At 40.8% G+C, this 24956-nt stretch overlaps 1 protein-coding gene across 4 annotated transcripts in view; it reads right to left on the bottom strand.

Annotated features, from left to right (window-relative positions):
• Window positions 1-24956, bottom strand: part of CSMD3 (CUB and Sushi multiple domains 3) — a 568382-nt gene that overhangs the window by 227336 nt on the left and 316090 nt on the right. For all 4 annotated transcript variants that reach the window (XR_014513736.1, XM_083450329.1, XM_083450330.1 and 1 more), the window contains 2 exons: window positions 12363-12466; window positions 3019-3131 (listed from right to left, as the gene is read on the bottom strand). Coding sequence is in view for 3 of the 4 variants with exons in the window: in XM_083450329.1 (XP_083306455.1) it covers window positions 3019-3131; window positions 12363-12466 (217 nt within the window). In the remaining variant the exon portion in view is untranslated. The remainder of the gene's footprint in view (window positions 1-3018; window positions 3132-12362; window positions 12467-24956) is intronic.

Below are 24956 nucleotides of genomic sequence, written 5' to 3'. Positions count from 1 at the left end.
CTCTTTTCCCCTTGAAATTCTTTAAATAGGTTTTGGTCCAGTGCTCTGCATTGTTGTTGTTGTTTACTCCTAGCAGTTTGATATATTTAACACCAGTCCCATGCATAGGGGTAAAATAGCACATACAAATGATTTTAAATCCTGAAAGAGGTGTAACAAAACACTGTATAGACTAAATAAAATTCAATTAATTTATCATGAAGAGTTTCTGGATCATGAATTGTATCTATGTCTTTGCAGAGAGAAAGTAGGAGCTGAGAATCAGGGCCTGCCAAATTCTAGTCTTAGTAGAGCAGTGGGAGTGAAGGAGCATTCAAGCCCATCTCTAGCAATCCCTTCTTTACAACTACAAAGAGCTTTCTCCTCTTAAGGAATGATGGAGTGGAGTGTATTTAATATTGTCCCCCTGATTCACCAACTTGTTTTCGAGACTGGCTGCTCTGAGAGTTGTGTTCCTGACTTAAATTTTGTCACCGGTCATCCATATGGCTTTTACACTTTGAGAAAGGATAAATTTCTATACCCATAACCTTCTAGCAACTGAGAGAGAAATATAACCAGGTAGACTGCACAGGATCAATAATTCACATAGCCGTTTACAAGGAAATCCCTGAAGTCCCTTTCCACTGTTCTCTCAGTGCCTTCACAGAAATGCCATGGAGCAGCAATAGTCTTATTTCAAATAATGTTTACTGCTCATGGATCATTCTTTAGGAGGAAACAGTATATGTCATGGCCTGGTATGGAACTTACTTATCTCACAGCACAAAAGAAATGCTCTCTGGATTTCTGCACGTGTCCTTTACACACCATTCCTTTTCACTCCATTTTTAACCCCACAACAAAAAAGAAAGAAAAAGAATGAGGATTGTATCCCATGTTATTCATTCAATGAGCAAGCCCACTGGAATCGGTAGACCTAACAAACATGGGTCAATTAATTTCTGTGGGTCTACAACAAGTGGAAATTAGCTGGCTACAACCTTGAAAATGCAGTTTTATTAGCTAGGCACTGGTAACTTCCACAAGCATAACCTAATATACAAAGGCCAAATGTGGACAACTTCTGACTTGTGGAAACTATTGGGAAGAACCTCCCAGTCCTCAACACTGGATCTGCAACATGCTGATCTGCACCTTTCATCACCTTCCCAGTCGTAACATGACAGCTCCATTCCTTAGCCAGTGGGCCATTACTGAATAGGGTAACATCCCCTTCAAGGTGGCCAGGTTGGGTTAGTGGTCATCAGCCTTCAGGTGCCTCAGACACCTGGTAGCTTGCTGAGCTATCACATTACCTGCTCAGTCTTGATAAAAATAAAATAAAATATCCAATTAGCCCAAGTATGAAACAGTACAGAGTGGTTGCCGAACATTTCTGAAACATCAGAGACCATTCAAAAATATCCTAATCATGCCCACAGTTGTAAAATAGATGATCTCCTATTGTTACACAAAAATAAGTGGATAGGTCTAAAAGGTTTACGATGCTGTCACACCATAGTAGGTCAGATATTATTTGGCAAAATGAACCTGATGTTGTTGTGAAAATGCTTGTGTATTCATCAACTTACCTTAAGTTCTCTATATTTATGCTTTTGTTAGCTTCAGTGCTTTTTTTGGTAAAAAATAATGTTTAGGGGTACTCTCATTTTCCTACTCATTTTGAAATACAGCTCCTCAATGAGGCCAAACTTAGATTCACAAAATGTTTAGGGGTATGTGTCCCCCTGTGTCCCCCTGCGTCCCGCCAGAAAAAAGCACTGGTTAGCTTTATATTATATTTTTAACACAATCAATTGTAAGCTGAATGACTGAGTGACTGGATCAATGCTAGCTCTGCTTAAACTGCTGAAAGCTATTGACAGCTATTGCAAACAATCTTTGCCTTTGAGAATTCAAGTGGTTTCAGAAGGAAGGAAACTTCCTTTCTTGGAAGTTTCAGATCAAAAATACATTAATTGGCATAGTTAGGGCAGGGTCTTCTAGAAAAGGTAATAAATAGCATATTGATAAAGCTGGAGATCCTTGTAATTATGATGTCAACTTGCCTTTTGTTTAATTTTGGGCAGGGGGGACAGAGAAAGAAGGTCAAAGGGTTGAACAACTACAGGCAAGAAAACAATATGAACTCTGAACAGATTGGAGAACTGGGCCAAAACTAACCAAATGAATTTAAATGGGAATAACCAGCAACATAAATATAAGATGAGAGATGCCTGGTTTTACAAGTAGTACAAGTGGAAAGCATTAGTAGAACACAAACTTAACAAAAGTCAACAGTGTGATTCAGCAGCAAAACAAGAGAGAGTTAATGCTATTCTAGGCTACATCAACAGAAGTAATAGTCCCACTCTATTCTGCCTTGGTCAGACCACACTGTGGTCAGGTCTGGGCACCACAATTTGAGAGGGATATTGGTAAACTATAATGTGTGCAGAGGAGGGTGACCAATAGGATCAAGGGGCTGGAAACCAAGTCTTCTGTGGAACAGTTGAGGGGGTTGATATGTTTGGTCTGGAAAGGAGGAAACTGAAAAGAGATATGATAGCCATCTTCAAATATCAAAAGGGCTGTCACACTGAATATGTAGCAATAATGTTTTCTCCTGATCCAGATGTTGGAACCCTAACCAAGGAGAGTATGACTATACATTAGGGAGCAGCAGCATTATTATTATTACTTCAGCCATTTGAGATCACCAGAGTAAAACCTTTTCAGACAACAGTTTTCAGATTCTGACCCATTTCTGCGCCTTTCCGACAGAATAGTCAAATTAGAGAAAGCCACTCCCAGCAACTTTTAATAAGATGCCCTTGAAAATTATGTACACATAATAAAGTACAATTCCACACAAAAAAATAAAGCAAAATGGGCCTTCCTGAATTTTATTTCTTTAGTATACTCTGGTTTCACCTCAGACTGTAGAAATCTTTTCTTTAGTTTTCCTTTTGTAGACTGAAAGCCAAGGATTACACTCGGGTCCTTTTAGGAACATCTTTGATAGCTTATAGTTACCTTTGTAGTTAACTTTGAAGCCAATTGAGCCCACACTTTCATCAGTTTGAAGATGAAGCCACATCTGATTGTTCATGCTGACAATTAAATCTGGTACGAAGCTTCCCGTTAACCTAATCATAAACAAAATAAAAATCCCATTAGCTGGAAATTGTCTTCAAATAAAGAGATATTAAAAAGGCAAGAAAGAGATCTTGATTACAGCACGCTAAGGGACTAGAACATCACAGCATTTCAAAAAGTCATCAGGAGAGATGCTACCAATTGAAAATCTTACAGCTAAGTAACAGCATGATAATAATTTTTATCTATTTCTTGCAATTGACACTTAGGGTTAAAAAGAAAGCTGTTCTGTTTGAAAGGTAAAAGCTAGTTTTAATGATAAAATTGTAACGTCTGGATTTTTCTCACATTGTTATAATATTACCCAAGAGATTCTCATAATGCTAGAATTTGTGGGCATCCAATGAAGCTGAATGTGGCAAGATTCAGCACAGATAAAAGAAAGTACATTTCCCAAGGCAGCAGTGATGGCCACCATCTTGGATGGCTTTAAAAAGGATTGGATAAATTCATGGAGGACAAGGCTATTGATGCTGCTAGCCATAATGGCTATGTTCTAGCCCCACAATCAGAGGGTTCTCAAACAAGTTACTGGAAACTGCACTCGTGTCCTGCTTACAGGCTTCCACAGACGTCTGGTTGGATTAGATGAGGCATTGGCCTGTTCCAGCAGGTTCTTATGTTCTTATGAGACGGAACACTGAAGGATGGTGACAATCTTATGAGGGCTATCATCCTGAAGGTGGTCAACATTCTCAAGAGTAGAAGGTGGAACTGCCCCAGAATGTGGAACTGCCACCATTATGCCAAGTGTGCTCCTCTGGGCTCTGTCCCTGCCCATTCCTACTAACCATCTTTGCTTGTTCTCACAAAGCCCTTTGATTCAACTCCACTTCTGAAGGCAGCTCACCAAGCCAAACTCTCTTTCCCTTCTCTCTGCAGCCCTCACTATTCATGAAAACACTCCACTGAACTCCTGGACAATGGGGGCTATGTTATCAGGCAGAGATTGGAGGAGGGAAATTCATATAATCAGGCATCAGGATCTTACAATAGCCAAACAGGATTGCACCAAAGGTTTCATCAAAAGGGCAAGGTTTGCAGAGATATGTGAAGGAAATGATTTTGTAAACCCCTTGAGGGTTTTTTGTTTTGTTTTTTTTACAATCAAGCTGTGTATAAATTATATGAAAAAAATAAAAGATTTCTAGGATGCTGTTCCAACCAAAAGAGATGGAAAGAGGGTAGTCTAGCTGAACAGCAGGAGACAAATGATATGCAATTTGTTGTTTTGCTTAAACCTCAGAATGAATCCACGATTTTGTTTTTTAAAAAGTCCTATAGTTAAAGGGTTGTTCTGTCAAGATAATGAACACATAGCAGCAAACATGAAGTCACTGAATCATCTGACTCACACAGGAACAGAATTCCTAATAGAGGAATGTTTATTGAACGGCAAATTTTATCTATGATCTGAAATGGCTCTGTGATTCAAACTTCCAGCAAAAGCAGATGGAAGATTTCTAAATGCATTCCACAGGGCAGGGATGAGGAATCACAGCAGTACCTGCTTTGTTATGGAAATGTGGCTTTTTGAGCAATATACCCTCATGTCGGGCTAAATTTCATTCATACCAGTGGGTGTGATGTGACACAACAATTAACATCATTTGGACAACATCGCTGCTGCCGCACGCTTACCACACATGCATACTTCTGTCCCTCCCACAATTACTCCATGAAAACAGCAGTTAGGAAAGCTGGGGAATAGAATAAGCTGCTATGTGAAGGCTCCACATTGTTCCTTTGTAGCTGTGACTATGCCTTGCCCGCTCCTGTGACATTAGGAGGCTGTGGCTGCTTAAAACATCCTCACAAGCCAAATGCTTGTTCTGCACTACTACCAGAGGGCCAGGCCAACCACTGAACTGTAATGAAAGGCAATGCATTCCTAGTGTAGTTAATATCTTAATTCAGAAATCTTTTGTACAATATAAGAAGCAAAAGTTCTGATGTGCCTATGGCTTTCTTCCTATCATTATCATCATCATCGTTGTTGTTGTAGTTTTCATAATGAATTATACCCCACCTTTCTTCAAAGCACAGAAGGTGACTTACAACAATAGTAATGGAATACAAAATAAGGTAGTGCCCCAATCTATGGAAGAGAGGGGGCTTTGTGACTGTACTGTGGACTTCATCTATGCTCTCAGTACCATGAGCACAACAGAATTAACACAGCTGAAGACTTCCAGAGCTGCAGATAATTATTTGTCTCGACACACTTCCCTGATCATCTTAGATTCTCTTTCATATATTTCACATATTCTGTTTTCAAAATCTTGATACATATTCCCAGGCGGAAACAGTAAAAGCTTCCTGCTCTTATATATTCATAGTAGATCAGTGATTTTTCGTTTAATTAGAGCATCTATTGTGAATTCGCTATTCTGACAGTGCAGGAAACATTTCACAGGTGCAGCATGTTGCAGAGAGATTAATGAAGTGCTTCCAGCACCAGAGCACACGTTTGGAACATGAGAAGCTGCTTCATAGGGAGTCAGAATATTGATCCATCTAGTTCAGTATTGACATAGGCTTTCCAGTGGTCTCTCTTGGTACAGCTTCCAGGCAGGACTGTCCCAAGACATTTTGGCACGTGAGGCAAACCACAAAATGGTGCCTCCCGTACCAGGGAAGGAGTGAGTGAAGATGGACATCAGGAAAAAGGCTTTGAGGAGACCAGCCGTGCCTTCTGTTTGCCAGTGGGCACTGTAGAGGCAGCATGGGGGGGGGGGATGCTGCTGAGGAGGCATCTGATCCGGCTTCTAAGGAGTGTGCCACAGCTGTTGCAGCGGACAGTGGACACAGCTACACAACTGCAAATAAAACCCTTTAAATGTGTTGCAAAGTGCAATATACAACTGTGACACTAGATGGCGACAGTGAGCTATGCAAAATTCAATGTATTTTTCAAAATGTTTTTTTTTTTTTTAAAAAAAAAAAAAGCATTATCACAGTGTTTTTAATATCTGTGTAGATTCCATCAGTGTATTTGTTGGGGCTGGATCTTCTGCCCCTGTGGATCCTGTCACACTGATTGCCTCATGGGTGAGCCAGCCCTGCTTCCGAATAGGATCCTCTTCAAGGAGGGTCCTGTTTGTGCTCGGGACCTTGGGACCCCCATGGCATTAGCCCGGCATTGCTGGGGCGGTCTCTCGATCACCCAAGTCCCAGCACCCAATCAGGTTGTTTCGCAAGCTGGGAGAGGGTGAGGGTTTATAAATGGCAGCACGACGCGTCAGAGCCACTCGCTTTGTGCTGCCGAACACCCACCCTCTTTGGTTTCTGTGCTTTGGCCTTGCTTGGGACTTCGGTCGGTCGCCTGCTTTGTGGCAGGGGCCTGGTAGGAATTTTGTCCACTTGGCAGATTGGCACTGGCCATTTGGTTTTCGCCTACCTCCCAGCAATCGTCACAACTTTGTAAGGTTTGGCGGTTAGGCATTGACTTAGTTTTGGTTGGGGGAGGGGAGGTGCGGCCATCACCTGCCCCTCCTTAAAAAAGGGTATTCCGTTAAAGGAATATGGGGGTTCTGGATCTCGTCCAAAGTCCGCTTGAGGGTCTAGGGCCATGCCAGATCCCCAGGATCCCCAGGGTGAACTACAACCAATTTGCATCAATGTAGCTCCCTCGTTTGGTTTACCCTTCCAGACCTCCTGCAGGGCGGGCAGTGGTCAGTTTTAGTTTGTCAATGCCTAAGCCAATACTGCTCACATTGTGTAATCAATAAAGTTGTGGCCTAAATTTTGCCCATTAATTTTAAACTAAAATTTGAGTCTGTATGAATTTATTTCTGGGGGGTTACCTATGGTCCTTGAAGCACAAGGACTGAACTAGGGTGGGATGTTCTTCATGCAAAGCAGATGTTCCACCACTGAGCTATACTTATTAGCACACATCCGCATGACCAAGATTACCATGCTGATAGCACCTAATTGCAATAACCAATTATACATAATTATTATAGACAATCTTTCTTGGCACAGGAAGGGTCCTTAAGCTTGGTGCTATAGCACAGTCTGTTTCCCAGACTGAAAACAGCTTAAGATGCCTCATGACAGGCAGTAATCCCCCTGGGTGAGTGCTTTTCTGACTTCCCTATCATAGGAAACATTTATGAAAAGGACACTTTGGGAGGCATAAAATTTGCTGTATGATTCCTGGCAGCGAGGCAACTTTGGAAGCCTTCAATAAGAAAGTTGTTCTTTCTTTAAAGCTGGTTGTTCCATGTGTTTCGTTAATTACGAAAGGCAAATGGGTCACGAAAGCAGTAACAATCAACGGAGACAGAGGTTTTCTTAAATTATCATCACTTAGCTGGTTGCTTATCACTCTGGTAGGAAGTGTCTTGTCTGTCTGAAGAGACATCAAGTGTGAAAATCTCCCTGGAGGAGGGGGGTCATGGCTGTTTTCTGGATGGTGACATATTAGCTTGCTTTCATTGCCGTTTGGCAGATAGCTGGTGTATTAAATTGTATTTTTTAAAGAACCACTGGTCTAGTCAATGCCACTTGCCTGAATCCAAACACATATTAGACAGATATATATATAAATGAATAAATATTGCAAAGCAGATTGAAGATGCCAATTTGAACAAGAAATAACTCTTCAGACAATCACGCTCAGGCTGACAGCTGTGTAAATTGGAAAAGATTTTCAGCAAATTATTAGCACATCTTCGCCCACTACATCGTCTTTATTATAATGTAGTAGTAACTTTACTCTGAAGCTCCTGACAACTTGAAGTAATGTGATGATAAGAGAAAATAATGGAGTGTTCATTTGCATTTGTAACAAAACACTGTAATTTCATCAGTCTTATTTAATGTTTGTCTTGCTTCGGATGGGTCGCTACAAAACATTAGAATCTTAAAGTAGACCAAACATGTGAGGAATGATTCATATTCGGGGGGGGGGGGGGTGAGGGCTGGAGGGGAAATCAGTAAATAGGACAAAACTGATTCTGAAATGATCAAGTTTACACTATGATTATATATATATGCTTAACTTCATGCATTTTTGGATATGAAATCATAAAAGCAGTTCCATTTGGTTTTATTATCTGTATTTTAATAAATTGTTTGTATAATGTTTTAGTTGTATTACATTTAAATTGCTTTTAAATTCTTTTCTTTATGTGTTTTTAGCTTTTTGTATTTTATCGATGTTTAGTATTTTTTATGTGCCTTTAGACCCAGGACTCAGCTATACAGCTGCAAATATAACGTTTTAAGATCATTTTAAGTGCACTATACAAATGCAACACCAGATGGCAATGGTGAGCTTATGGTCAATTCAATATATTTTCCAAACGTATTTTAAAAAAGCATTTTCTCAGATTCTCTAGATTCCACCCCAGTCTGGGAAAAAGGTGGGGTGATGGACAGTATAATTAATAAGGCAATTCCTTTCCCCATTCAGAATCTGAACCCTTGCAGTGTTTATATAGAGAACTGAAGAAGAAAAAGGGAAACCTTATACATATACAGCGTGGAAACAGAGTCATTGCTACAAGCATAATGCTAGAATTACATATACATATTGCTATAGTTGTAATAAAAATACCAGCAGCATAATATTTTACTTCCATTGTCTTCTTTTAAGAATTTTGATAGAAAATTAGAGGAACTCTTATGTAATAAAGTTATGCTTGTCTTTGGCTGAAATAAAGTTTGATAAGTAATAAAGAAAGGAAGAGGAACAGCTTTAGCCAATTATGCATAGTCATGGTTTCCCCTTTTAAGCCTTATTGTAAAAGAGGATAAATGCACAATAGACAGAACAGACAGACTAAGCCTGAGCAATAGAAGACTGACCAACTCTCACAACTACTTCAAGAAGAGGTCATACAAATATGGAAACCTTTGCTGTATTGATTTTATTGATCTAGATAGGGGCTGGGGAAGCTCCCAGTTCAAGGACGGCATTCCTTCTTGAGCATCCTTCCAGGAGCTGCGTGCCAGTGATGGGCGAGGCCAGAGACAGAAAGTGGGAAGGCCAGAGACTAAACTACATGGAGCAACCGTTGTGACTCTCACATTTGTACATGTAATGGTTCTAGGGGTTGCTCGTGCGTAAGTTGCCATTATTCCTGGCTAGGTTGCCTGGTTGAACCCTTTCTGTCTGAACAGCCTCAAGTTCCGTGGCTGCCTCAGTCGCTGGCAGAATCCGTCAGTGGGCGTTTCTTAAACCTCTTCCAGCATAGAAGCTGTTCGACGCCCAGTCTCCTCCTACTTTGCCTGCGCGGAAGTCTTCTGCGCAAAGTGGGTGTGGGCAGCGGAGTACTCGTGCCCTCTCCGCTGGTCTCCGGCGAAGAGTCCTGGAGCCACCTCTCCGATTCCCCCATCTGCCCCTCTTCTCCACTGGTGTTACACTGATTTCCTTCCCCAGCGGATGGGCTACCTCTCTCCCTACTGGGACCCTCTCCGCCTCCAGCTCCAATGGCAGTTCCCTGACAGTACAGTAAGCTACATTTCAGACATGCACACACACAAAGCCCTCTCCACTCTCTATTCAGGCAAGCAAGAGATGTCATCATAGTTCAATAACACATTTCAGCCAGGCGAAAGCAGTATCAGTGAGGATTGTGGCTTGAGAAGAGAAAGGAAAGTCCTCTAGGGAAAGTCCTAAGGGATACATACAGAGGTCTGGAGGGCCATATTCTAACCCTGATCTAGACTTTTTACAGAATATTAGCTAATAAGTTCCCTACATGCATTTTATCCCTTATGAAATTGTAAAAGATTTCAACAATATCTGGTTCATAAGCATTAGTACAATTTCCAGTTGGCATACAATGGGTGTATGTGGAAAGGTTAAGGAGGCACACACAGACAAATTTGCATTTAGAACGGAGAAGGACAGAATAAATATGAGTTTCAGAAAGAATTCCAGAAATAAATAAACAGACAGACAGAATTCTCCAAATTTCAAGGCATGACTATAGGAAGCAGCCTTTGTAGATAATTTTTGTGTACCACACCCCCACTTTAAAGATAATATAGTTTAGGGAATTTCTTTATTTGAAAGTTTTAATATAACCTACACTCAACTACAACAGTCAAAAACAAGCCATGCACATTACCAAGCTCGTAAGATCTCTTCAAAAAGCCATGGCGTAAATAACACCCATTTATTTCTAACAACTCCTCAATCCAGCCCTAGGAACTAAACATAGCAAACCCTTGGCATGCTGTGATCAATAGCTCGTTTTTAGCAAATCAGAATCCTTAAAGAAGAAAAAAATGTTCTGCATCGTAGCTTATCTTCCTATATCCCACTTCATAAACAGTATCAAACCCCAAATGCTTAAGCAGAAGAGAAAATTCTATTGGAGTTGGTGGAATTTAGGATTGTGGTTCGAAACTGAAATTCCATTGTCAAGTGAATGATATGTTTCAATACCACCTGTGATTCATTAACAACTTTATCCTGAAATCTTTTTTGCCTAAAGCCCAAGATGTCACAGATGTCTGATGTCACAGATCAGCTAAATGAAATTCATGAGAACATAAAAAGTGCCCTGTTAGATCAGACCAAATGTGCATTTGGTCCAGCATCCTGTTCCCACAGTTACCAACCAGGTATCTGATGGAAACCCACAAGCAGCACATGAGCAGAACAGCAGTCTCCTCAACCATGCTCTCCAGCAACTGGTAGCAAAAAAAGGCATATTGCCTACTGTATAGATGTAGTAAATGACCATTATGAACAACAGTCATGGATAGCCTTATCTTCCATGAACTTGCTTAGTTCACTTTTAAAGCCACCCAAGTTGGTCATCATCAGTATAACTCAGTGGCCATCACTACAACCTGTGATATCAAATGCCATTGTTTAAGATTATGCTATGTGAGTAAGTACCGTATTTTCCCATGTATAAGATGTCCCCATGTATAAGATGCCTCCTATTTTTGGGGACTCAAATTTAAGAAAATGGGGGGAGATGGCAGAGAGTTGATGAGCTTTTTGTGGAGGATTGCCCAGGGTTCTGGAGCTTTTTAAAGGGGAATTGCATTGCAAAATCCACTTCTTGTGTGTCCCCTCGCCAGCAGAAGCTGCCAATTGCCCACCAAATTGCCTCAGCGTCAGCCAATAATCAACACCAACCATTGACACAGCAACCAATAACATGCCCAATAGCCGCTAACAGCCACGGCAGCAACCAATCAAACGTCCACCCTATGCACTATCCATGTATAAGACAACCCCCACTTTTTAGCATAATTTTTAAAGAAAAAACTCTAGTCTTATAAATGGAAAAGTACGGTACTTCATTTTGCATTTCCTGGATCTCCTGAATATTCTCTTTCATGCCAGAGACCGGTGGGTGGGGCAGAATCAGCAAAGAATGGAGATAAAGTATGCATTTTTCTTTAAGTCATATTATTTTTTAAAGTATTGTCTCCAATTGTACCATATCACAATCCCACGGGGGGGGGGGGGACACCTGATTTTATTTATTTAAAGAAAGCAAAACAAAGCAACTAGTATTTTGGAATTTTCTCTTTTTCAACAAAACGTGATCTGGCACAGGAGCTGCAGAAAAACCTAATATGTTGTCCAGACTTTACTCAACACAAAATCCATCACTGGAGTAACGCCCCCGGTCTGTGCCATCTTTGCTGCTTTTTTTCTTGCTACGTACTACAAACGACGTAATCTTAAAATTCATTTGAAATGGCAGGAAGGCAAGTAATAATAATAATAATAATAATAATAATAATAATAATAATAATAATAATAATTTATTATTTATACCCTGCCCACCTGGCTGGGTTTCCCCAGCCACTCTGGGCGGCTGCCAAAAGAATATTAAAATACTCTTTGATACATCAAACATTAAAAGCTTCCCTAAACAGGGCTGCCTTCAGATGTCTTCTAAAAGTCTGGTACTTGTTGTTCTCTTTGACATCTGGTGGGAGAGCATTCCACAGGGAGGGCACCACTACCGAGAAGGCCCTCTGCCTGGTTCCCTGTAACTTGGCTTCTCATAATGAGGGAACCGCCAGAAGGCCCTCGGTGCTGGACCTCAATGTCCGGGTAGAACGATGGGGGTGGAGACGCTCCTTCAGGTATACTGGACCGAGTAGCTAACACCGGCTTTACAGAAATTAATTTGATATATTGCAACAAGTGACTCCCTTGTATAGAGAAGATGAATATTGATGTATAGAGAAGAAAATATTGAACCATTGGGTTGTAAATTAAGGTGACTTACACTTGAAGGACAGTTCTGGGATCACCCACTTCTCCTCCATCACCAATTGTTAGCGTGTCGTAGCCAATTTCCAGATCAAATTCTTCAAAATTAATCTGGATAACCTAGAGGGAAAAATAAAACATGTACTTAAAGCATCTACATTTATATTACTTTATCAGCATGGAATCCACATGTTTGTCAGACTCTCGTATTTTATTTATATAAACAAGTCATTTGTCCAAGAAAAAAAATAATGGAAATATATGGGGCAATAATTTACCCCTTTCTTGCAATACAATAGAACCCCTAAGGCCAGTTTTCCAATTTAAATGCAGAAGTTTTACCTTTTTAATAACCTGAAGTTAAACGAAAGTGTCAGAGTCAAGAATTTTATTATGCATCAGTAGTGGAAACTATAACATTTTTGTTTTTAAGCATACTTTGCAGAAGCTCATGCACGTACAAACATATCGAGAATTCATACAGATAGATGCAAAGGGGGGATGTTTATTCTCACTTAAAAAAAATGAAATGCAGATATAACAGCTGCAATTATAACCTGTCATTATTCACAGTAAGTCAAACAATTGACAGTACTGAATTCAATAGGGTTTACTTCTATGACAAGAGCCTGAGCTTCACTTCTAAGTTGCATATGCTAGAGGGATAGCATGAGGAAGCCTCAAAGGCATGAGGATGCCAACTTAGAAACACTAGGATAGTTTTCTGGTTTTGTTCAGAGACCAGTATTCCTACGAGAGAACCTGGAACACAATTCTAAATTAGAAAGCAAGCTGAGAGACAAACACAAAGTGGGCAGGTGAGTGAGAATTCCATGAGGAAGAGGAACGAAATCCAAAAGCTTGTCAGTCTCAAAGGACTCCTAATTAATGTGTAGTTTTAAGTCCATTTTATTCTCTGCTTTAGTAATAATCAATTTTTAACACTTGTTTTTTATTGTTGCAAACAGTTTTTTTGGGGGGGGGTTGTCCAGAAAAGTGGTATATAAATATTTTAATTTTTTTGTGCAGGTGTGTGTGTGTTTTAATTAACACACTTCTAGTTCTCTTTTCCAGATTTCCCCTCCCATTTGTCCTAAAGGGATTGCCATACTCGAGATCTCTTTTCTAAGGGCATGCTGAGGGAATATGAAGAATTTGATTCCAGTGGATTCAAAGGCTCCTCCATCCACCCATGAAACTCATCCGGTACCACAATCAGAGCACTCTCCAAGGGCAGAGTCCTCAGGACCATAAGATTGGTATAATATCATGCTGCTCCATTACCTGGGCCAAATAATTGACAACACTAAATTGTGTCACAAGGAACTCTGGCAGCATTCCTAAAATGATTTTTGAAGTTACAAAATATAATTTTTAATTACCTCCTTGCCTGAAAATCTAAAAGTAGCCAATTGTTAGACTGAAAATGAAATGGTTTGCCAACTGTTCAATCTGTTGGAGGGTATCAATCTTAACTTAGAGATAATGATAATAATGATAATAATGATAATAATGATAATAATAATAATAATAATAATAATAATAATAATAATAATAATAACAATAATTTATTATTTATACCCCGCCCCATCTGGCTGGGTTTCCCCAGCCACTCTGGGCGGCTTCCAAAAGAATATTAAAATACTGTGATACATCAAACATTAAAAACATTAAAAGCTTCCCTAAACAGAGACAACTGACTGTAACCTGATAATTCCTGTAACAATTTTGAGATATTGCACACAATCTATCTCTGTATGTATGTATGTATGTACAGTATGTATGTATGTATGTATGTATGTATGTATTCATATTTATGGACTAGGGCTTTTGTCCTTGTCAAGTTATGTTACCTATATTGGGGGGAAGGAACCCACAGATCATTGCTGTAAGGCTTTCCACATTGCACATTAATGGAAATCCTAGAGAATAATAATAATAAAAATCTACAGCAGGGATGGGAGTCTGTGGATCTTTATTTGTACAGATCACACCATACCTGACCCACTGGCCATGATGGCTGGAGCTGATGGGAGTCCACTAAAATCTGGAATGTCACAGTTTCCTGAGATACATATTACTACCACTAAATCTTTTCCTCATTATCTGGTCTGGTAATGTAGGGGCATAGAAAGCACCTACATTAGATCTGAGCTTGGACAAAGCCCCAAACTGACATTAAGGGCAGAAAGGTCATTGTTTCACTCCCTACAGAACATTGATGCAAATTGTACGCTGAAATGCGATGTCTGAAATAACTGAAAGCTATAAGGCAACCAGTGCCATGGGTTGCAACATACAAAACTAGAGTTTTAAATCATCACAGGGCTTTGCAAGTGAACCCAAATAAATAATTTTAAATCAGTATTCAGAAAACCAGTACTTTTTCATATTAAGGTTTATTGTATATCATACACAATCCCAGTTACTTCCTACTCTATACATATTTTCACAAAAGTGAGGTTGAGATATTAAATCAGTCTCAGTAGCCGTTTATGTACTCTCTAAACAATAGAACTTATGTAAATAAGCATCACTTTAAACAAACAAAAATTAATTAATTACTGAGATTAAATGAAAACCAAGATAGAATCCATATTGGGAAATCAACAAAAACAAAAAGCAAATATATCATCCAACAAACAGAAAATGTGCTCCCCTTTAGTTAAATAAACAAATTTGCATATATAATTTCTATAAAACCAAAGGAATCAATTACTTTTTGTTTTATGAAAGCTGAAATTATAGTTGGATGTATTCCTTTTATTATTCAGGCTTTCATGGAATATGGTGGTTTGAGACTCTGTAAAAAACTTTGCATATATTAACATTTTTAATGTGTCTTCTATAAGCCCGAGCCATCAAATTAGAACATAGTTGTTAAACATTTTAAGGCTATTTCTATCTATGCAGAATACAGCACAAAGCTTTTAACTCATCTGAAATTTCACATTTAAAGTTCATTTATGGTAGCTGCACATATACCTCAACACCCCTCATTATTTCCAGTGACTTACAATGGGGCATGTGAATAGTCTCCATTGGAAAGCAGTGTGTTGAATGTGATGTGACACTATTTAGAAGCCCTTATTATTTAATGTGCAGCCATTAGATGAGCTTCCAATGGAGAGTTGAGCCTTAGGATCAATTGTCATTCACTTTTTGTATAGTCCTTGGGTATGCATCTAGTTTGAGAGAGAAGAGGGATTCGAGAACGCAAAGAAGGAAAATGTGCCCTGCTTAGGTTGCTGATATTAATATACTTCAACTGATTTGGGATCAGAATGACTGATTATTCCCAGGTAAGGAGACACAGAATATATTTATGACATAATACATTTTAATGAAATCCTGTCGTTAGATTGACAGGTTACACTTCCATTACAATTTAAGGTAAAGGTACCCCTGCCCATACGGGCCAGTCTTGCCAGACTCTAGGGTTGTGCATTCATCTCACTCTATAGGCCGGGAGCCAGCGCTGTCCGCAGACACTTCCGGGTCACGTGGCCAGCATGACAAGCTGCATCTGGCGAGCCAGCGCAGCACACGGAACGCCGTTTACCTTCCCACTGGTAAGCGGTCCCTATTTATCTACTTGCACTTAAGGGTGCTTTCGAACTACTAGGTTGGCAGGCGCTGGGGCCGAACGACGTGAGCGCACCCCGCCGCAGGGATTCGAACCGCCAACCATGCGATCAGCAAGTTCTAGGTGCTGACGTTTTACCCACAGCGCCACCCGCGTCCCACCCATTACAATTTATTAGAAAGCAAATCCCACAATGAAAATGGTTGTGCTTTATTATAGCCAATTACTCACCACAAGTATTATTTTAAAAAAATGTTCTAAGCTGGTGGTATACTGAATCTATTTATTAGAGGATTAGATGGCAATTTAGAATTTGTGATTGGAATGAGTGATTTCCTTAAAACTAAAATGTTTTATGTAGTCAAGAGCCTTCTTTAAATAGCTTACCTGAAGTCAAGAAATACAGCCGTGACACCAAGGATTTGCAAAACATGCATTAGTTATTTCATTAATGCTGTACAGACACAACATGGTGGAAAGGACATCAAGATAAATTGTAGTGCAATCCTATGCATGTATACTCTGAAATAAAACAAGAAAAGTGCCTCCCCTCTCTATATGGAATTATAAATAATTTTTTTTCTGCCCTGAAATTTGCCTTCCATGTATGACTTGATTCTGCCCTGAAATTTGCTCTTATTTCCCCACCTGTAACCTACCATTTCAATCTCCTGCCCTTTATTTCCTGCATAACAAGATCTATCTCACTTCTCTTTCCTTGCCCAAGTTTACTTTCACATAACTTCCAGTTTGGGCTTACTTCCCATATTACTTTTTTCCAACCTATGTTGAAATTGATTGGAAAAAAGGACATATATATACAAACGGAGATAACCAGAAAGCAACTTAACTTGTTTTCTTATCATCTCAGGGCACTTCCATGTGGGATTCTGTCAAATACTGGAAAATTCAGCTTGTGTAAGTATAGTTGATTGAGAGGTAATACACAAAAATCCCATTTTAAACATGCACATATTTCTCACCATTCTAGTCACCGCAGCATGCTAGCTCGTTAAACACCAGCACCAATTTATCTGCTTGCCTTGAGGTATCAGTATCCATGTTATGCGTTTTTCTGTGGTATTCACTTCTAGGCATGTGAGTTTAGGTTTGTAGCTTCACAGAGTTACTTATGGTAAGCGGGTAGCATTGTGGTCTAAACCACTGAGCCTCTTGGGCTTGCCGAACAGGTCAGTGGTTTGAATCCCCGCAACTGGGTGAGCTCCCGTTGCTCTGTCCCAGCTCCTGCCAACCTAGCAGTTTGAAAGCATTCCAGTGCAAGTAGATAAATGGGTACCGCTGTGGCAGGAAGGTAAACAGCATTTCCATGGGGTCTAGATTTTGTCATGGTGTTCCATTGCACCAGAAGCAGTTTAGTCATGCTGGCCACATGACCCAGAAAGCTGTCTGTGGACAAATGCCAGCTCCCTTACTCTGAAAGCGAGATGAGCACTTCAACCCCATAGTCGCCTTCGACTGGACTTAACAGTCCAGGGGTCCTTACTTATGGTTACCACAAAAAATTTTTAAATCAAATTGTAAAATGGGTAACAGCTTCTGAGCAGCTAAAATTACTGTATTTTTCACCCATAGGGCGCACCACCCCATAGGACGCACCTAGGTTTTTTTTTAGGGGGGGGAATAAAGAAAAAAATGTTTATTTCCCCCCCAGGCACGGGCTTGGTGAGGGGAAAGCCCGAGCTTCGCCCGACCCCAGCCCCCAGAACAGCCTGCTATCCGCAAGCCTAGGGAGCCCGGCGGGAAGTCGCGCCGGGCTCCCTAGGGTTGCGCAGAGCTGCGCAAAGCCCGGGAATGCAGGCAGCTCTGCGCAACCATCGGGAGACCAGCGCGAAGGGTTCTGCAGAGCTTCCTGAAGCCTGGAGAGCGAGAGGGGTCAGTGCACACTAACCCCTCTCGCTCTCCAGGCTTCAGCGAAAGCCTGCATTCGCCCCATAGGACGCACACACATTTCCCCTTCATTTTTGGAGGGGGAAAAGTGCGTCCTATAGGGCGAAAAATACGGTAACTATCAAAGCAAGAACCAGCATCAGGACCTGATGTATCCAGACATATTCTGATAGCAATTGAGGATTCATGGGTGCTTACATCTAACCTAAATCGTACTCAATGGGCTATGCACGGTCAACTCAGATTCTACCTTGTGTTGCAGGTGTATCAAAGGTACCAGCTACTGATTCCCGCCCCACCCCCCAAAGACCTTATGTGATGTTTCATTTGGAGTACGGTGGCAAATTTAAAGTGGCAGGAACATCACAGCTACCTCACTGCAAATTACAATACTGCTGTCTATCATGAGCAAACATGATGAAGGCATCATTGATGTTGAATGAGATGGCACTTTGCTGGAGACCCCGTCAAATGTGCATCCAGCTCTGATCAGAGAGGTATGGCTCAGGGTTACTTTATACATTCATGTATGTACATCAGCTGATAGCATATATGTAAAAAGAAAATCATTATGCCTGACATGATATATCTGTAATGGCTCTTTCACACCTGCAAGTCATAACATTATGTCGCAATCATGAAATGATGAACATCTATGTCTGAAGTTTCCCTCCCACTGCAAGACAGCTGAGCCATCAGACCGTAAAGCTTTATTAGGCTTTTATGAATCTAAAATACAATCATAACTACAAGTATTTCAAACTGTGAAGATTAGGCACTTCCTAATACTCAACAGTACCATTTCTGATTGTGGCTAAATTTATTCATAACAAAAAAAATGATCTTTTTGAAGAAAGCTTTGCAATTTATAATGTTGTAATGATGTGTACATAGTTTTAATGTAACTCTGGTGAAATTACAAATTAATTATCCCTTCTCACAACCCTTTGACCTTCACTCACTGGGGTCATGGAGTTTCCCCAATATTTGGGAAAAGAAATAAAACATGGCATTTGTGCATTTATCTTTCCTTCAAAATAGAGCATGTGCAATTTATGCACGGTTGTAACTAAGCCACTACCAAAACTAAAATCTGGTACACACTCAATCCAATACATCCTAATGACTACCAGTACATGCTGATTGCTAAATTATGTTTGAAAACAGGCATTTTTTTTTGTAATTAATGGCCAGAACGTGAAACATGAATTCCTAACAGAAACTGATATCACTACACATAGAAAACCAAGATACTAGGTTTCTGGGGACTGTGTTGCTGCTTTGGGAAAAAATTATAGGCAATTATTATTATTATTATTATTATTATTATTATTATTATTATTATTATTAAAATTTGTATGCTACCCTTCATCCAAATATCACAGGGAGGTTTACAACATAAAAATACAAAACGAGAGCACAAAATCTTAAAGAAAAACTAACAACTGAGTATTATCTAAGGCGGATTTCCTCCAAGCAGTTGTAATATATATATATATATATATATATATATGCAGGTTTTGGTGTCCTCGGGTGTCTTCCCGTGTAAAAGTTGGGGTGTCTAGGCGACGTTTCGACGAGGTCTCACTCGTCATCTTCAGGCTGGTGCTTTCGGCTTCTTGTTACTGGAACAGAGCAGGATCTCAGTGTTTGAGTTCCTATAAATACTGTTGAGGAGGTGTGGTGTATAGCCTCCAAAGTTCTGGGCAGAGAGGAGGTTCCCAGGCTAGTGTGCCTTTTCTTCTTTTGTTCCTTAATTACTTGAGGGATATCTTGAGTGATTTCTTGAGTGATTTCCTGAATCCCACTTAGGTGGGTCATTAGGTGTGGATTAGTTGCTAAAGCCTTCGTGTCTTGAACTCTTGAACTTTGTGAAGAGTTTTTCTGAGAAGATGGCTGTACTGCACTTGGTTGTGCTCTGGCTTGGCTTCGTGTATAGGGGCGAGCTGTGGTTTTGTGGCCTGTGCCAGCCAGATCTGTGTAGGGATTGCAGGGGGGTGCAGCATCCGGAGGTGCCACCCTGGTTTGGCTACTGGATGGTGTCTGTAATTTATCTGTGGAGAGGGTCTGGGTTTGGGTCTGGTGTGGTTGATTGGTGATGGCGTTCTGTGTGCCTCTGGATCTGGTGTCGGATTTTGTGGGGAGGGCTAATTTCCAGATGTCTGGCAAGCGGGATGTGTCGTCACGCTTGTTCATGTTGTGAGGGTGTTTCTCTATCTCGATGGCTTCCATGATTATTCTCTTGTGGTGATGTTCCATGTTAAAGAGCAATTTGGAATCTGCAAAATTAATTTCGTGTCCTGTTTCTTTCATGTGTTGGAAAAGAGAGGAAGTTTTTTCTTCTTTTTTGACGGCATTCTTGTGTTCTGCGATCCGTGCATTTATTCGTCTGTTTGTTTGTCCAATGTACGTGGCTGGGCAGACTTTGCAGGGTATTTCATAGACCCCTTGGTTTTCCAACTGAATTTTATCCTTGGGGTTTCTGAGGATATTGGCTATTTTTTGGTTGGTGCAAAAGGCTGTTTTGATATTGTGTTTATGGAGGATTTTGCTAATTTTATCTGTAGTGCCCTTGATATAAGGAAGGAGGGCTATGCCATTGTTTTCTTCTGTGTCTTGGTTTTTGGGGGGTGTTTCTTTTTGGATTAGCTTCGTAACCCTGTTTTGCTGGTATCCATTGGCAATTAACACATTTGAGAGATTCTGTAACTCAGTTGTCAAGTGGTCTTCGTCAGCCAGGCGTTTGGTTCTGGAGATGAGAGTCTTGGCTACGGAGTTTATTTGTGCAGGGTGGTGGTGTGATTGTGCATGTAAGTAGCGGTTGGTGTGTGTTTTTTTCCGGTAGATAGTGTGTCCTAGGGAGCCATCAGGTTTTTTGTAGATTAGGACGTCAAGGAAGGGAAGTTGGTTGTTGGCTTCTATTTCCATAGTGAATTGTATTTTGGGGTGTAGGCTGTTGAGATGTGTGAGGAAGCTATCCAGTTTTTCCTTCCCGTGTGGCCAAATTACAAAGGTGTCGTCAACATATCTGAGCCAAAGTTTGGGTTTGTGTTCTGACTTGTCTAAAGCATTGGTTTCAAAGTGTTCCATGTACAGGTTAGCGATGACCGGTGAGAGGGGTGATCCCATAGGTGCTCCTTCTATCTGTTTGTATCTTTGTCCATTGTGGATGAAGTACGTGTTGGTTAGGCAGTGGTTGGTCAGGTCCAAGATGTATTCGGGGGGATTGTATTTGTTTTGAATGGCTGTCAAGGCTTCATTAATGGGCACTTGTGTGAAGAGAGATACAACATCGAAGCTCACAAGTAGGTCATTGGGTTGTAGGTTTTGCTTCTTTATTGTTTCTATGAACTGGAAGGAGTTTGGAACGTGTGAAGAGATGGATTCTGCATAGGGCTGAAGTTGCTTGGCGAGAAATTTAGCGAGATTTTGTAGAGGTGAGCCTATGGAGCTGACTATTGGTCTGAGTGGTGTTCCTTCTTTGTGTATCTTGGGGAGGCCGTAGAGTTTGGGGCATCTGGATGATTTTTCTCTGGGGATGATTCTTAGCTGGATTTCTTCACTGATAGGAGAGGCTTTTATTTTGGATTTGGTGGTTTTTTCAGCCTTTTGCACCAACCAAAAAATAGCCAATATCCTCAGAAACCCCAAGGATAAAATTCAGTTGGAAAACCAAGGGGTCTATGAAATACCCTGCAAAGTCTGCCCAGCCACGTACATTGGACAAACAAACAGACGAATAAATGCACGGATCGCAGAACACAAGAATGCCGTCAAAAAAGAAGAAAAAACTTCCTCTCTTTTCCAACACATGAAAGAAACAGGACACGAAATTAATTTTGCAGATTCCAAATTGCTCTTTAACATGGAACATCACCACAAGAGAATAATCATGGAAGCCATCGAGATAGAGAAACACCCTCACAACATGAACAAGCGTGACGACACATCCCGCTTGCCAGACATCTGGAAATTAGCCCTCCCCACAAAATCCGACACCAGATCCAGAGGCACACAGAACGCCATCACCAATCAACCACACCAGACCCAAACCCAGACCCTCTCCACAGATAAATTACAGACACCATCCAGTAGCCAAACCAGGGTGGCACCTCCGGATGCTGCACCCCCCTGCAATCCCTACACAGATCTGGCTGGCACAGGCCACAAAACCACAGCTCGCCCCTATACACGAAGCCAAGCCAGAGCACAACCAAGTGCAGTACAGCCATCTTCTCAGAAAAACTCTTCACAAAGTTCAAGAGTTCAAGACACGAAGGCTTTAGCAACTAATCCACACCTAATGACCCACCTAAGTGGGATTCAGGAAATCACTCAAGAAATCACTCAAGATATCCCTCAAGTAATTAAGGAACAAAAGAAGAAAAGGCACACTAGCCTGGGAACCTCCTCTCTGCCCAGAACTTTGGAGGCTATACACCACACCTCCTCAACAGTATTTATAGGAACTCAAACACTGAGATCCTGCTCTGTTCCAGTAACAAGAAGCCGAAAGCACCAGCCTGAAGATGACGAGTGAGACCTCGTCGAAACGTCGCCTAGACACCCCAACTTTTACACGGGAAGACACCCGAGGACACCAAAACCTGCATTCCTGTACCCGTGAAAATCTACGAAAGCATATATATATATATATATATATATATGCTATTTACCAAACATGCTACCAATATTCCTGAGGAGTTTAATGGTTATACTGTATTACCATTCAGAAGAAGAATCTGTTTCAACAACAACAACAACAACAACAACAACAACAACAACAACAGTAAGGTAGGGCAGCATGGAACGACTAACAATATAGTTGCAAGATATTTTGATACACTGTCTTTTTAGGCAAAGATTTACCACTCTGCTCCCATTACACTTATAACTCACATCAGCATCCCCACTACTTTTTCCCTGTCACAATGCAGCACAAGTGCAGTAATATTAAAAAAAAACACATATTTTATATGTCAGTGCTGTGTTCTGCTAGAGCTCTGAATCATGGCAGCAGTGGGACTTTTCTCTGAAGAGCTGCAAATAGAAGTGAGCTGTAAGTGTAATGGTGAAAGTGACATATAATGGTAAGTTAAGCAAATTGTACTTTGCTAGTCCACTCGTGATTGGTGCAGCATTTCTGTGCACGGCCAAAATATCACCTCCAAAACTAGGGGGTACGAGGGGAAACAATGGACCTTAAGGCATTGGAGGGACACTGCCTAGATTCCTCACAATACTTCACAGCAACAACAAAATAGTGTGATTCCCAGAGAAAACAGGTTTGTGTAGAAGCAACCCATGTTCTAATATTTGTAATTTCAGCTACACCAAGCAGCAGTAGGCATTTATGGAAGCAATCAGCAGAGTGGGCCTATGTCATCAGAAAGCAACCTTATCAGATTTATAAGAGAGTGAAACACTTTCATGATGATAATTCCATAAACGGAAGTGGTGATAATTTAATTCCTATGAATGTGCTGCTGCAGATGTAATCAGCTTCAGTAAAAATTACTTTTTTGTGTGTGTTTCTTTGGATGTGCTGCTGCAGATGTAATCAGCTTCAGTAAAAATTACTTTAGTGTGATTGAGCTGCATTTATTCAGTGTTTACAATAAATACAAAATTGGCTGGCATGTTAACAATTGCTGCAGACTATTTGCTGGAATGAGTCCTACCCTCTATTATTATTAACCATCTTGCAGATTTGTACATTAGCAATGGATATGTTACTTCTAGTTAACAAGGGGTCAGTATCTCCGCCCAGCAATGGAGCTTCCCCAGACTTACCACAAGTTATGGTGTCAGTATCATTTCTGCTCTCTTCAGTTACTGTACAGAATTATACCCGTTTAAACACAATGATATTTTTTATCTAATCCAACTGAAAAGGTTGAGATTGAGAAGCTTGACTTGACAGAAACACATTCAAATCTCTTGGCAGATACCTTCACAATGAAGGGGCTTCCTTTGAGCCCAGATTAATTCTAGCAACTGTGCATTTATTCACAGTGACCATGTTTTCTTTTTAAATAGTCTGATTTCCCACCCATCAGAAAGAATATCAGAGCTGAGTTTGTACTGATGCAATGTATCACCCAAGGCAAGACAAAGAAACAAACCATCAAACCTTACTGTATGAACCCATTTTCAAAGCACCAAAACTTATAAAGAATTATAAAACAACAATCCAGCAGCACTCTGGTCCAGCACTTTTGTAACAGAATATCATACTGCAGCAGAGATGAGATGCATGTTACTTTGTTGTTGTTTAGTCATTTAGTCATGTCCGACTCTTCGTGACCCCATGGACCAGAGCACGCCAGGCACTCCTGTCTTCCATTGCCTGCAGCGGTTTGGTCAAACTCATGCTGGTAGCTTCGAGAATACTATCCAACCATCTCGTCCTCTGTCGTCCCCTTCTCCTTGTGCCCTCCATCTTTCCCAACATCAGGGACTTTTCCAGGGAGTCTTCTCTTCTCACGAGGTGGCCAAAGTATTGGAGCCTCAGCTTCAGGATCTGTCCTTCCAGTGAGCACTCAGGGCTGATTTCCTTCAGAATGGATAGGTTTGATCTTCTTGCAGTCCATGGGACTCTCAAGAGTCTCCTCCAACAGCACAATTCAAAAGCATCAATTCTTCGGCGATCAGCCTTCTTTATGATCCAGCTCTCATTTCCATACATCACTACTGGGAAAACCATAGCTTTTACTATACGGACCTTTGTTGGCAAGGTGATGTCTCTGCTTTTTAAGATGCTGCCTAGGTTTGTCATGTTTAAAACACACATTTAACAAGTAAACCGTGTTTAGATGTTTATAGCCATAATCTACTAGCCTGACTAGTCACATTGGTTTGGAGAAATGCATGAGGAAAGGAGTGGGCAGAAGCCAATGCTTCCCACCCCCACCCCCAAGAAAAAATCCAGTCCCCTGAGCCTCCTATAAACTCCTTCCCCCATTTCTCAGAGATCAGTCCTTCCGCCTGTGCCACAGACTATCCCACTTGGAAAAGTCTTTTCAGACAGCTCAGAGAACTGCCTTGGGAGGAACAGGCAGAAAAAGCAACTTTCACCACCCATACCCCATCCTCAGCATTTCTCTGGATCCAACT

This window comes from Podarcis tiliguerta (assembly GCF_965153285.1).
Source record: "Podarcis tiliguerta genome assembly, chromosome: 7".
Classification (NCBI taxonomy): domain Eukaryota; kingdom Metazoa; phylum Chordata; class Lepidosauria; order Squamata; family Lacertidae; genus Podarcis; species Podarcis tiliguerta.
The sequence above is the reverse complement of the archived record's forward strand: the minus strand, read 5'-3'. Positions and strand labels throughout refer to the sequence as shown.